Source organism: Oncorhynchus kisutch, linkage group LG21, assembly GCF_002021735.2.
Source record: "Oncorhynchus kisutch isolate 150728-3 linkage group LG21, Okis_V2, whole genome shotgun sequence".
Taxonomy (NCBI): Eukaryota; Metazoa; Chordata; class Actinopteri; order Salmoniformes; family Salmonidae; genus Oncorhynchus; species Oncorhynchus kisutch.
In genome coordinates, this window is record NC_034194.2 from 31,255,943 (window position 1) to 31,272,985 (window position 17,043).

Below are 17,043 nucleotides of genomic sequence, written 5' to 3' on the forward strand. Positions count from 1 at the left end.
CCCTGTGCATCTTTCTTTTGGTGTTTTCAGAGTCAGTAGAAAGGCCCCTTTAGTGTCCTAAGTTTTCATAATTGTGATCTTAATTGCCTACCGTCTGTAAGCTGTTAGTGTTTTAAACACCGTTCCACAAGTGCATGTTTATTAATTGTTTATGGTTCATTGAACAAGCATGGGAAACAGTGTTTAAACCCATTACAATGAAGATATGTGAAGTTATTTGTATTTTTACGAATTATCGTTGAAAGACAGTGTCCTAGAAAAGGGACGTTTCTTTTTTTGCTGAGTTTAGTTTCAGTGTGGATAGATGGCGAACAGAATATTACTCTCCATATGTCTCTCCTCACTCTCTCTGTGTCTATTATTGTGTCTAGTCTAATTCATTAGTCCTCTCTGTCTCTTCTTGACTACTCTAATTCATTAGTCCTCTCTGTGTCCTCTCCTATGCTTAGTCTAATTCATTAGTCCTCTCTGTCTCTTCTTGACTACTCTAATTCATTAGTCCTCTCTGTGTCTCTTCTTGTGCCTTGTCTAATTCATTAGTCCTCTCTGTGTCTCTTCTTGTGCCTTGTCTAATTCATTATTAACCACAGCTTATGCTGCTTTGACTATACATTCTCTCACACACACCTGCTCTTTCCATGACATAGACTGACCAGGTGAATCCAGGTTAAAGCTATGATCCCTTGATGATGTCACTTATTAAATCCACTTCAATCAGTGTAGAAGAACGGGAGTTTTTCACACTCAACAGTTTCCTGTGTGTATCAAGAATGGTCCACCACCCAAAGGACATCCAGTCAACTTGACCCAACTGTGGGAAGCATGGGAGTCAACATGGGCCAGCATCCCTGTGGAACGCTTTCGACATCTTGTAGAGTCCATTCCCCGACAAATTGAGGCTGTTCTGAGGGAAAAGGGGGGGGGGCAACTCAATATAAGGAAGGTGTTCATAAGGTCTGGTATACTCAGTGTATATGCATGCATACACACACACAGGCGTGCACACGTTCTTCACAGCGGAATCAGATAAGACACGCACCTCACACAGATCAGTGATAGATACATTACATCATGTCCACCCTTTGACTCATCCCCTCCTCGTTGTTTGGTTTTAGCTGCACCCTTCCCCCCCAATTTGCCCCCTTCCCTGCAGTCTCACCCATCTGCTCCCTCTCTGTGCGGCAGTTCAAATGGCGTGCAGCATTCAATTAGCTATGCCCAAGATGACAGCCTTATAAAGGCTGACTCTTATCAGTCGGCATTTGCATGTATTTCTTAACAATGGGAAGAGAGCCTCTCCCCAGGGAGCTGGGCAGGCCCCCCATCGAGTCACTCTTTGAATGTTCCAAGCCTATTGTCTTGAATTGTTGGGTTTCAGCTGTGGTGCACCACTGCCCCCTCGTTGTATTGCATGCAGCATTTGAATGAGAAATCAAATCAAATCAAATGTTGTTTGTCACATGCGCCGAATAAAACACCTTACAGTGAAATCCCTTACACCTTACAGTGAAATCCCTTACACCTTACAGTGAAATCCCTTACACCTTACAGTGAAATCCCTTACACCTTACAGTGAAATCCCTTACACCTTACAGTGAAATCCCTTACACCAAACCAATAATGCAGTTAAAAAATAACAACAAATAAAAAATACCTAAAAAAAATATAAGAATAAGAAATAAAAGTAAAAAATAATTAAAGAGCAGTAAAATAACAAAAGCGAGGCTATATAAAACAGGGGGTACCGGTACAGAATCAATGTGCGGGGGCACCGGTTAGTCAAGGTAATTGAGGTAATATGTACATGTATGTAGAGTTATTAAAGTGATTATGCATAAATAATAACAGAGTAGCAGCAGTATAAAAGACAGAGGGGGCAAAGCAAATAGTCTGGGTAGTCATTTGATTAGATGTTCAAGAGTCTCATGGCTTGGGGGTAGTAGCTGTATTTAGAAGCCTCTTGGACTGAGACTTGGCGCTCCAGTACCGCTTGCCATGCGGTAGCAGAGAGAACAGTCTATGACTAGGGTGGCTGGAGTCTTTGACAATCTTTAGGGACTTCCTCTGACACTGCCTGGTATAGAGGTCCTGGATGGCAGGAAGCTTGGCCCCAGTGATGTACTGGGCCGTATGCACCACCCCCTGTAGTGTCTTACAGTCAGAGGCCGAGCAGTTGCCACACCAGGCCGTTGATGCAACCAGAATAATTTTGCACGCCCAATTTTTCAGTTTTTGATTTGTTAAAAAAGTTTGAAATATCCAATAAATGTCATTCCACTTCATGATTGTGTCCCACTTGTGTCCCACTTGTTGTTGATTCTTCACAAAAAAATACAGTTTTATATCTTTATGTTTGAAGCCTGAAATGTGGCAAAAGGTCGCAAAGTTCAAGGGGGCCGAATACTTTCACAAGGCACTGTATATATATATATACATTTGACAAAATATAAAACAAACTATTTTTGCTTTGTCATTATGGGGCATTGTGTGTAGATTGGTGAGGGGTCTGAATACCTTCCAAATGCAATGTACATTAACTATGTTACATCTAGTCTGAGACCAGGCTGAAAATAATCATGGTTGCAGCAGGAAAGGGAAAACTGACTGTATATATGAACGGACAAAGCCATCGAGCACATGCCACCATTCATTCCTATGTGAAGAGTCACTATCGCATTGAAGCCAAACGAAGTCGGTTAAGATGGTGTCTCATGGAGACATAACATGCACAGTTTAAGCTACTCCAGGAAGTGACAGTTTTGCCCCTTCGCATTGAGTAACTCAGCATTGCAAGTGCTGAGTTACTCAGTTTGTTGAATTAGAAGCAATTATTGGTACCATTTATTTACCCAATTTTTTTACCCAGAGATTAATCACAAAGATTGCCATTTTGCCATTAATTATAATGGAGGATCCTATTTCCTGCAATACCGTGGTCGGCCTTGAACTCCTGTGGCTTCAATGAGAAGGGCAGTCGTTCTCCCCTGAGACGGAGGGAGTAGCACACACTGTCCTGAAATTAGCATATTTCAAGAAGGATAGAGTCACAGTGGTAGAGTAACACTATGGATGATTTACTGAGTTAGATCATAAATTGGGATGATCAACAAGAACAGCAATAGATTCACTGAATAGACAGACTGTGCCAGTGAGAGGTATCTTGAGATGGAATATGTCTACACACAGTAAACACGCTGCATTGCCAGTTGATTGAGTCTGTGGTGGAATGAGAAATTAGCCTTAGTGTGAGACTTTTCCCTTGGGATCTCTCATTGGGGAATAAAATGGCTTGACGGAGCCCCTCAAGCAACTGGAATACTGTCCTCTCGAGTCTAGACTAGAGGCACTCCAAATAGAACTAAATGGAAGACTTCGTTCGACAGGCAGACACGGTAAAGCACAGATTAATATGTAATAAGAAATATCATACGCAAGTGAAGTGGCCACTACTAATGTAATGTAACTTGAGTATTGACTGTATTCTGATTTTTTTTAACCTGTAGATCTGCACTTTTAACCAACATGAAATAATCAGTCTTTTGACTAGTTGATGGTTTTTAATTTGTACTCTTTTTCTATTAGCCCTGGCATTTATTCAGATGGAAACCTAATATTGGGGAGACTGTGACAGACTGACAGTCAGGGAGCTAAGGAAAAGCATAAATAAGAACTGCGATCAGTGATTAGTTCTCACAGACCTTTAGAACAGAAAATAATAATAATTATGGAATAGGTTTGTTTATATATATATATATATATATATATGTGTGTGTGTACATATATATACAGTACCTGTCAAAAGTTTGGACACACTAACTCATACAAGGGTTTTTCTTTATTTTTTTAGCAAATGTAAACCAAAATAATCAAATGAGTATACGTTATGTTTGGTATGGTTACATTAAACAGATGGTTACTTCAGGCAAAAACTAAAATAGGGTTGTTGGTAGGGGTGGACGTATAACACAAACATCTAGCAACCCAAAGGTTGAGAGTTCAAATCTCATTAAGGACAACTTTTCAACTACTTACCATATTAGCTAACCCTAACTCTTTTAGCTAACCCATCTCCTAAACTTAACCACTAGCCTAACTAAGGTTAGCCAGCTAGCTAACTTTAGAAACCTAGCTAGAATTAGTAAAATATCATATTCCAAATTCATAACATAGTATAAATTGTCATTTGGAACAGATCATAATAAATGGGTGACAGCCATCCACAATGTAATACATACCATATGCAAGGTAACATATCATAATAACTGGGTGACAGCCATCCACAATGTAATACATACCATATGCAAGGTAACATATCATACTAAATGGAGTGCCTCAGATTTACATTCAAAATAATAAGAAATGCTCTGAGACCAGGTTGCATATTGATCTTTATTTTCCCTTTTGTACAATTACAATACTGTACATAGCCATAATGTCATTTGAAATGTCACTATTACTTTGAAACTTTTGAGTGTTATGTTTACTGTTCATTTGATGTTTATTTCACTCTTGTTAATAATCTATTTCCCTTGCTTTGGAAATGCAATCATGTTTCCCATGCCAATAAGGTCCTTTGAACTGAGAGGGGGCCCCTGAGCACCTCCACAACAATACATTGTTAGGATACATTTAAAAATACAGTGTCTGTGCCATCTAGTGGAAAGAGAAAAATCACCAACACAAAGACTGATTTGTAGACGTTGACTAGTACGCTGAACAAAAATATGAACACATTATGTAAAGTGTTGGTCCCATGCTTCATGAGGTGAAACACAAAAAAGCTTATTTCTATTGAAATGCACAAATTTGATTACGTCCGTTAATGAGAATTCCTCCTTTGCCAAGATAATCCATCCACCTGAAACATATTGCATATCACAAAGCTGATTAAATAGCACGATCATTACACAGGTGCACCTTGCACTGGGGACAATAAAAGTCCACTTAAAATGTGCAGTCACAACACAATGTCACAAGTTTTAAGGAAGCGTGCAATTGACGTGCTGACTGCAGGAATGTTCACCAAAGCGGTTGCCAGAGAATAATGTTCCTGCCTCTACCATAAACTGCCTCCAATGAGTACTTACATTTATAATAACGCCATTTTGTCAGGGAAAACTCAGTCTGATTGGGTGGGTCTATAGCCTAGTCGTGTGAGATTCATAGATTCGGGGTTAATTTATTTCAATGGACTGTTTCCTTATGAACTCAGTGAAATGTAAGAAATTGTAGCGTTCATATTCTTGTTCAGTCGTGACCTGTCTCAGACACCTCAAATATAATTACGTTAGAAGTGACTGTACATTAAGAGGCAGTATTATAAACATGTCAAATGCACAAAGGTGATCAGATGAGGTAATTTCACATCTTGTTACACATTTTCTTTAAAAAAACCTAGTTCCTTTGAATCTCATTGTTTATCACAAACTAGAGACATCTGTGCCCACCTGGTTGGAAATAACCTTCCCACGTACCAATTCTTCCACAGTGTGCACTTACTCATTCCCTTTTATAGTAAACTTCAGGGGATAGGACAACTCAATGTGAGTGAGCATCATGCATGTAATTTTCTACTAATCTGGATCAATTGCACGTTGAAAGGATTGTCTGCACTAACGGTGCTCTTCCTAAACTAGGATTGGCTGAAGCATGTAAAACATTGGTAAAGTATGCCTCGTTTACACAGGAAGACAAATTCTCCTTTAATTGGTATTTTGATCAGAAAAAGATATGCAATTGTTGAATACCAATTAGTTGGGGTGGGTTCAGAATTGGGCTACCTGTGTTAACAGCCATGTACATTTACATAAATCAAATTAGTTATTTATACCTCAAGTAATGGTAGTGATTACTTGCAGCATTCCTCAATGTTATCCAGAAAGAGGTTCAAAGCTCTACCACAATACCAACAAGGAATCACTAAAATTTCCAACAAAACATTGTTTGAATTAGTTTCAACCTTGGAAAAAAACTTAACACAGGTGGCCATATCAAAAAATTGCACCAGATTTCACTCTTGTCATGCCAGTTAATCCTGAGTCACCAGCTAACTCACTAGAGGGCTGAGTGTCAGCGGGTTTAGTTTTCCCTTTCCAATAAGACCTAGACAACCAGGTGAGGTCCTTACTAATTAGTGACCGTAATTCAATCAAATACAAGGGTGAAGTGAAAACCTGCAGACACTATGATATCAGTGGAACGAGTTAGACAATGTAGACCAACAAAAAAACAAGACAACTATGTTGGACTAAAACATTTATTTGGAATAATGCAACATCCCATGTTGGTTTCGCATCCGGTGGGGAACCTTCAGCATCCAATGCAGTTAGTCCAGCTGTGTACATAAAGCATCAGGGTTAATATAATACAGAATAAGAAGGAATCTATTTATGTCAAGAACTGTAGCCTAAACCCTGTATAGTACATCGTCCAGAGGAAGAATGCGTTATATTATTTTCACCCCTTATATTAGCGTATACCATCGGTAATGTCAACTAATAGCCAACGGTGACTAATTTAAATTTGCAAGAGTACAACGCAACCAAATACTTGCCTTGACAAAGCCGATGTCATTCGCGTACTGCCTGAAGCACTGGCGGCACATGTTGAGCCCGTATTTACGGATCAGACCGTGTCTGTTCGAGCATACCCGGCTGAAAAACAAATGCACGTATTAGAGAAACACGGCGAAGATTTAATAAAAAATGTCCAGCAAGTTCAAGCGCATTCAAATGTACCCAGATAGCTGGTTAGCAGACATCAATTTTCCACATAGCTCGTTAAATTGGCTTGAAGCTAACAGTAGCTACAGTACAGGAGCCAATAAGTAGTAGCTAATTATTTAGGCCGCGAAGTTGTAGCAATGGATAAAGCGGCAACATTCAGATTGAGTGGGTATATTGATGGCTGGAAATACATGTTTATTAGAAACATATTACTAGAAAATGCAAACTGCTGAGTTTAACATGCGAGAACAATGTGAGGGTCGGGGGTTAATCTACATCAGCCGCCATATTAGGTCGAGCGAAGACTCCATGTGGTTCGAAATGTACACTCAAAATGTGGGTCCGTGAAAAACTTCCGAACTCTGAAATGTACTCGAAACTGAATAATAACAAATACTAAACAATATATTAAACAAGACTGACCAGGATCTGGATCCCTGACCGAATTTTCTTGGGTGACTCCAGTAGAGGCTCTGATGTCCCATCTTGTCTCGTTCGAGTAGAATGTCGAAAAGGAAGGAAGACGGATGCGCATGCGTAAATAAAACTATTCTTCTGGGCTTCTTCCGCCCGCAAAGCATAGTGGGAAACATCGCGTTGCGTGCATTCTTGTAGTACACCACTAGAAGACGCCAACAACATGCAGTAGCAACACATCAATCGCTCCATCTGGACCATTGTGCGGCTGCGGACTTACATAGATTCTGAAGGTACAGGTTTTCAGTTCCACCCCCCCCCATATCAGGATAGTTATTTGGTTGAAGAGCTCAACAAAGCATTTGCACAAGCAGAAATCATTCATTCAAAACGAGACATGCAATGTATGCAATATTAGATACCCATAACTAGTCTGCCCATCTTTCTCCATATCAAATCAAATTTATTTGTCACATACACATGGTTAGCAGATGTTAATGCCAGTGTAGCGAAATGCTCTCAAATGGACCTTATACCCAAGTGGCCCCAATGATCTGGTTTTGATGCAGGGTCCTGGTGCAATCATACATTAAATAACATGCATGAAAAAAATGCCTTAAATGTGATATGAACAATATTAACATTCTTAATTTTTTTTTTAAATTCAATCGCTGCGGCACATTTTTTCGATGTATACTGAACAAGAATATAAACACAACATGCAACAATTTCAATGATAGTACTGAGTTACAGTTAAGGATTGCAGTTCATTCTGCAGATTTTTTTAACCTTTGTTTAACTAGGCAAGTCAGTTAAGAACAAATTCTTATTTCAATGACGGCCTAGGAACAGTGGGTTAACTGCCTGTTCAGGGGCAGAACGACAGATTTGTACCTTGTCAGCTCGGGGATTTGATCTTGCAACCTTCCGGTTACTAGTCCAATGCTCTAAACACTAGGCTACCCTGCTGCCCCTGGACAGCAGTACATTCATGCTGTGAACAGCCTGTACCATTGCATCCTAAAGATGCTCTATTGGATTGAGGTCTGGGGACTGCGCAGGCCACTCAAGTAAACTTGTCATGTTCAAGGCAATGTTTTCCACTCCTCAACTCTCCAGTGTTGGTGATCGCGTGCCCACTGGAGCTGCTTCTTCTTGTCTTTAGCCAATAGGAGTGGAAACCGGTGTGGTCGTCTGCTGCAATTTGCCCATCTGTGACAAGGATCAACGAGTTGTGTGTTCCGAGATGCCGTTCTGCACACCACTATTGTACTGCACCATTATTTGTCTGTTTGTGGCCACCTGTTAGCTTGCTCGATTCTTGCCTTTCTCCTTCGACCTCTCTCATCAACAAGCTGTTTTCGCCCACAGGACTGCCGCTGACTGGATGTTTTTTGTTTGTCGCACCATTCTCTGTAAACGATGCCGCCACTGTCGTGAGTGAAAATTCCAGGAGGGCGGCCGTTTCTGAGATACTGGATCCGGCGCACCTGGCACCAATGATCATACCATGCTAAAAGTTGCTTAGGTCACTTGTTTTGCATATTCTAATGTTCAAACGAACAGTAACTGAATGCCTCGATGCCTGCCTGCCTGCTTTATATAGCAAGCCACGGCCACATGGCTCACTGTCTGTAAGAGCAATCTATTTTTGTGAACGGGGTGGTGTACCTTATAAACTGATTGGGGAGTGTATAACCTAGTCATTTCAGCAGTGTATTGTACACTACACAATTCAGTGGGTTTAGAGGCTAGTCAAATACCACTCACCTCTGTCCCTGACACACTCAATCCTCTTCATTTTGCTTCCCACCCAGACAAATCCACGGACAACACAATCACCATTGCATTCCACACTGCACTCTAAGCTCACGGCCCCAATGCAACTGGGTCCTTGACTTGCTGACGGGCCACCCCATGACTACGTGGCCTCACACAGTCCCAACTTCATCGTCAAGTTTGTTGAGGACGCGACAGTAACAGGCCTGATTACCAACAACGACGAGGAGGTAGGAACTCTGACGGTGGGGTGCCAGGTAAACAACCTCACCCTCAACATCAGAAAAAGAAAGGAGCTGATTGTGGACTTCCGGAGGAACCAGGCTGGGCACGACCCCATTCTTTTCAAGTTCCTCGGAGTACACATCTCCAAGGAGATAAAATGGTCAAACCACATGCACACCGTGGTGAATAAGTAATGACAGCGACTCTTCAACCTCAGGATGCTGAAGAAATTCAGCTTGTCCCCGAGGGCCCTCGCAGTATTCTACAGGAGCACCATCGAGAGCATTCTGCCGAGCTACATCACAGCCTGGTACTCCACCGCCGCAGACCGTAATGCGCTACAGAGGGTGGTATGCTCAACTGTAACACTGGCCTATAGCTTCTACCCCAAGCCCATCAACCTGCTGAATAGCCACCAATAGTCAGGTACCTGCTCCCCTGTCCCCAACCTGCCCCACCCCAAACTTCCTGGTTCAGTAGTTAGTTATCCGGTTTGAGCAATTTGATTAAGTGATATAGTTAATTGTATTGTTTACAAATGTCAAGAAAATCATATCCAAAGTAAAGTGAATATTGCATTTGAAAGCAGATAATTAGATTGAATATGTATCCAAATTGAGTGATTTGGTGTTATCAACAATTGAATTGTGTGTTGAAAATTGAAAATGTGCTTAGAGTTTTGAAACATGAGCCATTTTGATGATCTGTATAGATTTTTGTGCTTAGAGTTGTGAAAATGTACAACTTACTTGTGAAAATTGCACCAAAGTGATTGAAAAAAAAGGTAATTATACCAATAGTATGTGAATCAATAGAAAGAAAAGTACATAATAAAATCAGCAAGATTCCATTTGTTTCATACTACAATTAGTATTTAATAAGAAAAACAAATACAACAGAACTTACGGTGTACAACAACTACCAACACAGAAGTGTTCCAGTAAAAATTATTTGGATACTTTCCAACTTTGAAATGTAAAGTAATGCCAATTGGACCATCATTTATTTTTCATGATTTCTTGAATATTTAACAATAATAGCCTGAAGTTAGGCTAGTAGTGATACTCGTTTTGCCTCTCTTTTGTATAGAATATAATCAAGAATAATGTAATATACCGACAATAATATCGAACTGGTTTAGATTATTATCATAGTGGCCTATATCATTTTTTTTGTAAGAAAACAGATCAGAAGAAGCCTTTGTTTATCTACAAACAAACTACTAATTCTAAATAAACAGTATACCGACTACATGTCAAATCTCCATATTGTTACATTGTTATAAGCTACAATTCAATAGTTCAGTTGAATGCAACATTGTAGCACACTAGCCTAATATATCAATTCATGTTTTATGTCTTGAGAGACCCTATGGAGTAATGCATTGTGGGAGTCAAAGCTAGGCAGTGGTTCCGTATTTGGTACTTCTTGCCAACGTAAGCTAGCTAGCTAGCTGGCTGGCTAATGTGTTATTTTGCCCCGAAATTGGGAGCAGGAGTGAAGGAATGGAGGAGAATGAATACCTCGATTCACCGCACTGTTAATTTCGGCAGAGAAAGCTGCACAGCACGACTAATATTTTAGGTAACTATACAAACGCATTTTCTTCGCACTGTGAGAGTGGTTGCGACAGTCTGTTTTGGCCAATGACTGAGGCGCGACTACGGAGTGCTTTGCTTTTAAATATAATACGCTCGCTCCAGCTAACTTCTACGAGACAAATGTAGCTTGCTAGCTAGCTATTAGCTACCATAACATCACCCGGTAAACAACGTTTAAGCGTCTAAATATAGCTAGCTAACTAGTTGTAAATGATGTAACGTTACACCTACACGGCACGGATCTCGAGCGAAATGGGGTTGGTGGTTTGATGTCGGTGTCCACCGCTCCAGGCGCTAACAAGACGATTGATGGTGTAGGGAGGAGGAAGCTACGTTCACTTACATGAACTAGATTTGGCTAGAGAAACCCCATTTCCTTCTTGACCAACATGTGCCATGGGAAGGAGTACATGTTATAGCCAAATGTTTATTACATTACTGTTCAGAAACATAGAAAACGGTCTAGATTGAAATGATAGGCGGTGGCTAGCTTAGCTCTACATCTTGTTAACTGTGCGTGTATCGTGTCATGTAGTGAAAGTTAGCACAGGCGTATAATGTACACTGTTAAGGACACCGTAGGCTGATGTCTACAATCTATTTGAACATCATTGTTGTGTTTTAGGCAAGGGAGTCTGATCCAGTGCAAAGGTTATTTAGCTTTCCATTTTGTGGATGTCTTGATATGTGGTATTGATTGTGATAGTGCCTCTGGGCAGTAGACACAGATGAGCTAGTTCAACCAAGAAACGCTGCAAAGACGAGAAGAGAACAGGGAACTAATCATAGACTGTTGAAGTGGAGCACAGGCTGGTATGGGAGGGCTGGTGTGTCTAAATGAAGAATCTAAATCGTGATGACTGGCTGCAGATACTTTATCTTCAAAGTATTAGGCCTACATGATGATCATGTCTCTTACAGTTTGACATTTAGTCTACTGGTTATCGGGAACGTTATTGTCAATGTATTGGCAGTGGTGCATTTGTTACATGGGTTGTCACTTACAGTGCATTCAGAAAGTATTCAGACTCCTTCCCCTTTTCCACATTTTGTTACGTTACAGCCTTATTTTAAAATAAATTAAATAAAACATTTTCCTCATCAATCTACACACAATACCCTATAATGTCAAAGCAAAAACAGGTTTTTAGAAATATTAGCATATATATATATGGGAAAAAAAACATAATTACCTTATTTACATAAGTATTTAGACCCTTTGCTATGATACTCGAAATTGAGCTCAGGTGCATCCGGTTTCCATTGATTAATCTTGAGATGTTTCTCCAACTTGATTGGAGTTCACCTGTGGTAAATTCGATTGATTGGGCATGATTTGGAAGGGCACAATCCTGTCTATACAAGGTCCCACAGTTGACAGTGCATGTCAGAGCAAAAACCAAGCCATGGGGTCAAATTAATTGTCCGTAGAGCGCAGAGACAGGATTGTGTCGAGGCACAGATCTGGGGAAGGGTACCAAAAAATTCCTGCAGGATTGAAGGTCCCAAAGAACATCGTTGCCTCCATCATTCTTAAATGGAAGTTTGGAACAATCAAGACTCTTCCTAGAGCTGGCAGCTCGGCCAAACTCAACAATCGGGGGAGAAGGGCCTTGGTCAGGGTCACTTTGAAAGGGCTGCGGAGTTCCTCTGTGGAGATGGGAGTGCCTTCCAGAAGGACAACCATCTTTGCAGCACGCCACCAATCAGACCTTTGTGGTACTGGCCAGACGGAAACCACTTCTCAGTAAAAGGCACATGACACCCTGCTTGGAGTTTGCCAAAAGGCACCTAAAGACTCTTAGACCATGAGAAACAAGATTCTCTTGTCTGATGAAACCAAGATTGAACTCTTTGGCCAGAATTCCAACTGTCACGTCTGGAGGGAACCTGGCACCATCACTATGGTGAAACGTGGTGGCAGCGTCATGCTGTGAGGATGGTTTTTGCCGCTAGTCAGGATCGATGGAAAAATGAACACAGCAATGTACAGAAAGATCCTTGATGAAAACGTGCTCCAGAGCGCTCTGACTGTGGTGAAGGTTCACCTTCCAACAGGACATTGACCCTAAGCACACAGCCTAGACAACGCAGTAGTGGCTTCGGGACAAGTCTCAATGTCCTTGAGTGGCCCAGCCAGAGCCCGGACTTGAACCCAATCGAACATCTCTGGAGAGACCTGAAAATAGTGGTGTGGTGACGCTCCCCATCCAACCTGACAGAGCTTGAGAGGATCTTCAGAGAAGAATGGGAGAAACTCCCCAAATACAGGTGTGCCAAGCATTTTTTTTAAATTTTTTATTTTTTATTTTTTCACCTTTATTTAACCAGGTAGGCTAGTTGAGAACAAGTTCTCATTTGCAACTGCGACCTGGCCAAGATAAAGCATAGCAGTGTGAGCATACAACAAAGAGTTACACATGGAGTAAACAATTAACAAGTCAATAACACAGTAGAAAACGAAGGGGGGGTCTATATACAATGTGTGCAAAAGGCATGAGGTAGGCAGGCAAATAATTACAATTTTGCAGATTAACACTGGAGTGATAAAAGATCAGATGGTCATGTACAGGTAGAGATATTGGTGTGCAGAAGAGCAGAAAAGTAAATAAATAGAAACAGTACGGGGATGAGGTAGGTGAAAAGGGTGGGCTATTTACCAATAGACTATGTACAGCTGCAGCGATCGGTTAGCTGCTCAGATAGCTGATGTTTGAAGTTGGTGAGGGAGATAAAAGTCTCCAACTTCAGCGATTTTTGCAATTCGTTCCAGTCACAGGCAGCAGAGTACTGGAACGAAAGGCGGCCAAATGAGGTGTTGGCTTTAGGGATGATCAGTGCATGCAGCGTCATACCCAAGAAGACTCGAGGCTGTAATTTCTGCCTATGGTGCTTCAACAATGTACTGAGTAAAGGGTCTGAATACTGTAAATGTGATAATTCCATTTTTTTTTAATATACATTTGCAAAAATGTCTAACCTGTTTTTGCTTTGTCATTATGGGGTGTTTACAGATTGAGGGGGAAAAAACTATAATACATTTTAGAATAAGGCTGTAACGTAACAAAATGTGGAAAAATTCAAGGGGTCTGAATACTTTGAGTGCACCGTATCCGCTCTTATTAAAAAATAAGTTATGTTTTATTTGGCTGGAAATTTTTATATAGACCCCGATATCAGCCATTGTTTTATTATTTATGGTATGTAGGTGGGTTGCATTTAATAAAGTAGCCATGTTTAGTAAAGACAATAAGAAATTGTAAAAATGTCTCTTATTTCTCTTATTTTGTTTTCCAGTGGGTTCCATGCACAACTCTACACTGCAGCCTCTGAGACCAACATGCCTTATGGGAATCTCACATGGCATCGCTTATATTCCACAAAGACACATGTCTACATTCTAAAAATGTGTGCTAGCAACAAGTGTTAGCAACCAACAGAATTTTAAACTGTTTTCTATCAAGACTCCCTGCCTGCCTCTCTTCCTGCCTGCCTCCCCCAAGCACAGCAGTGCCATTAGAAATTGCAAACCTGCCTTTTTTCAGTTTCTCTACAATCAACTCCTCTCCCTTCCCAAGGGGGGTGACTGCCTGTCATGAGATTCCGAGTCTACAAGAGGAAGGTACAATACACGACGAGTCCCAAGTCATGTGTATGTGCTGCATGTTTCTGTTTCTGGGCATGTTTTAAATGGCACAAACAAATCAAATGTATTTGAGAACAGTCATATACAATAAAATGTCATATATTGTGACATATTTAGTTCAGTTGAAGAAGCCGGACCCACTGGATCAATTGAATGATTGAATAACCTATTAACTCCTGTAAACTCATATGAACTCTGTTACATAATCTTATCGTATCTGTATTTCAAAAAAGATAATGTAAAATACAATGCCAATGACAACATTAGTAAAATTACTGCAATAGCAGGCAGGATTGAGTCCAAAACTGGGCACATGATATGATTTGTATTTTATCTCCAGGTGGTGATACTGACGCTGGTGGTGGTGGTGTGTGGCCTAGCCTTCTGGACCAGTGGGAAGCAGAAGAAGAGCAGTGGGGTGGTGGTCCTGAAAGAGGCTGAGGGGGTGAGGAGAAGCAGCAGTAGCCAGGTGCAGCCACAGCCGCAGGCCACACCTGCAGTCAGCCAGATACCTAACCTACCACCCATCGCACCTGTCAACGAGACACACCCGAAGAACCAGCCTGAAAAGCACCTGGAGGAAGAGGAGGTGGTAAAACCAGAGGTGGACAACACCACCCAGGTCTACCGTGGCATTGTGTTCCAGCTCAACTTTGACCAGACAGTGAGACATGAGGAGCAGTTCAGGGCAGCGAGGAAGAAGGACGATCTGGTGGTGGTGGTCCAGGTGCACAACAGACCTGACTACCTGAGGCTGCTGGTGGAGAGTCTGAGAAAGGCCAGGGGCGTGGAGAGCATCCTGCTCATCTTCAGCCATGACTTCTGGTCCCCCGAGATCAACCAGGTGGTGGCCTCAGTGGACTTCTGCCAGGTTCTCCAGATCTTCTTTCCCTTCAGCATCCAACTGTACCCCCAGGAGTTCCCGGGCCACGACCCCAGGGACTGCCCCAGAGACATTTCCAAGATAGACGCCTTAAAGCTGGGCTGCATCAACGCAGAGTACCCCGACTCGTTTGGCCACTACCGTGAGGCCAAGTTCTCCCAGACCAAGCACCACTGGTGGTGGAAGCTGCACTTTGTGTGGGACAGCGTCCGGGCCCTGAAGGACCACCGGGGTCTGGTGCTTCTCATCGAGGAGGACCACTTCCTCTCCCCTGACTTCCTCCACTTCCTCAAGCTGATGTCGATCCTGAAGAGGGAGAATTGCCCTGACTGTGACATCCTATCTCTGGGGAGCTACGGCCACATCAGCTACCCCAGTAAAGCCAACAAGGTGGAGGTGAAAGCCTGGAAGTCCACCGAGCACAACATGGGCATGGCTCTGAGCAGGGAGACCTACCAGAAACTCATTCAATGCACCAACGCCTTCTGCACCTATGACGACTACAACTGGGACTGGTCCCTGCAGCACCTGACCGTAACCTGCCTGCCCTCCTACTGGAAGGTCATGGTGAGCGAAGCACCCCGCGTCTTCCATGCCGGGGACTGCGGGATGCACCACAAGAAGTCTGTGTGCATGCCGTCCAGCCAAAAGACCAAGATAGATACCATTCTACAGAGCAGCAGCAATCAGCTGTTCCCCAAGAACCTGCTGATTACTAAGAGACTTCCGGCTAACGGGGCAGGGGGGGTGGCGCCCCACGTGAAGAACGGCGGTTGGGGGGACATTAGGGACCATGAACTCTGCAAGAGCTACCCTCGATTACAGTGACCTTATTATAATTGTTAGGCCTATATCGTTACTATTCTCTTTTTTGCATCCTCTGAATTTAAGAAAAAGAAAGCCTTTTTGAAAATAATCTTCATGGAATATTTCATCATATTGCCTGTTTTATCTGACTCTTCCAAATAAACATTTTGTTGGGTTTGGGCTTCTTTGTCACATGTCTCTTTTATATATCCAAGACATTGATTTTTATTTATATATAAATAGACAGTTGAAGTCGGAAGTACTTTTAGGTTGAAGTCATTAAAACTTGTTTTTCAACTACTCCACAAATGTCTTGTTAACAAACTATAGTTTTTTTCTACTTTGTGCAGGACACAAGTAATTTTTCCAACAATTGTTTACAGACAGATTATTTCACTTAATTCACTGTATCATAATTCCAGTGGGTCAGAAGTTTACATGCACTAAGTTGACTGCCTTTGAACAGCTTATATCATGGCTTTAGAAGCTTCTGATAGGCTAATTGACATCATTTGAGTCAACTGGAGGTGTACCTGTAGATGTATTTCAAGGCCTTACCTTCAAACTCAGTGCTTCTTTGCTTGACATCATGGGGAAATAAATAAAATCAGCCAAGACCAACGCCTGAAGCTACCACGTTCATCTGTACAAACAATAGTACGCAAGTATAAACACCATGGGACCACGCAGCCCTCATACCGCTCAGGAAGCGACGCGTTCTGTCTCCCAGAGATGAACATACTTTGATGTGAAAAGTGCAAATCAATCCCAGAACAACAGCAAATGACTTTGTGAAGATGCTGTAGGAAATAGGTACAAAAGTATTTATATCCACAGTTAAACGAGTCCTATATCTACATAACCTGAAAGGCCGGAAGAAGCCACTGCTCCAAAACCGCCATAAAAAGCCAGACTACGATTTGCAACTGCACGTGGGGACAAAGATCGTACTTTTGGGAG

At 41.8% G+C, this 17,043-nt stretch overlaps 2 protein-coding genes across 3 annotated transcripts; one reads left to right on the top strand and one right to left on the bottom strand.

Annotated features, from left to right (window-relative positions):
• Window positions 1-6,242: 6,242 nt before the first annotated feature.
• Window positions 6,243-7,282, bottom strand: LOC109879216 (40S ribosomal protein S29). Its single transcript, XM_020471404.2, has 3 exons — window positions 7,149-7,282; window positions 6,554-6,653; window positions 6,243-6,334 (listed from the first exon to the last, which is right to left on the bottom strand). Exons 1-3 carry the CDS (start codon window positions 7,208-7,210, stop codon window positions 6,326-6,328), a joined length of 171 nt encoding a protein of 56 aa, XP_020326993.1. The 5' UTR covers window positions 7,211-7,282; the 3' UTR covers window positions 6,243-6,325.
• A 3,157-nt stretch (window positions 7,283-10,439) lies between these two features.
• On the top strand, window positions 10,440-16,264 carry LOC109879217 (alpha-1,6-mannosyl-glycoprotein 2-beta-N-acetylglucosaminyltransferase). Of its 2 annotated transcripts, none has more exons than XM_020471406.2 (3): window positions 10,440-10,730; window positions 14,045-14,369; window positions 14,734-16,264. In XM_020471406.2, exons 2-3 carry the CDS (start codon window positions 14,343-14,345, stop codon window positions 16,102-16,104), a joined length of 1,398 nt encoding a protein of 465 aa, XP_020326995.1. In that variant the 5' UTR covers window positions 10,440-10,730; window positions 14,045-14,342; the 3' UTR covers window positions 16,105-16,264. The 2 variants fall into 2 exon arrangements, with proteins under 2 accessions (XP_020326995.1, XP_020326994.1); XM_020471405.1 differs by having other exon boundaries at window positions 10,530-10,730; window positions 14,045-14,399.
• The last annotated feature ends 779 nt before the right edge of the window (window positions 16,265-17,043 follow it).

Bases quoted from the DNA above. Each gene is read 5' to 3' on its own strand.
- LOC109879216 (XM_020471404.2), bottom strand. From the start codon at position 7,210: ATGGGACATCAGAGCCTCTACTGGAGTCACCCAAGAAAATTCGGTCAG. The intron at 6,654-7,148 runs GTCAGTCTTGTT...TTTGTTTTTCAG, and splicing joins GGTCAGGGATCCAGATCCTG to CCGGGTATGCTCGAACAGAC.
- LOC109879217 (XM_020471405.1), top strand. From the start codon at position 14,343: ATGAGATTCCGAGTCTACAAGAGGAAGGTACAATACACGACGAGTCCC. The intron at 14,400-14,733 runs GTATGTGCTGCA...TTTTATCTCCAG, and splicing joins CGACGAGTCCCAAGTCATGT to GTGGTGATACTGACGCTGGT.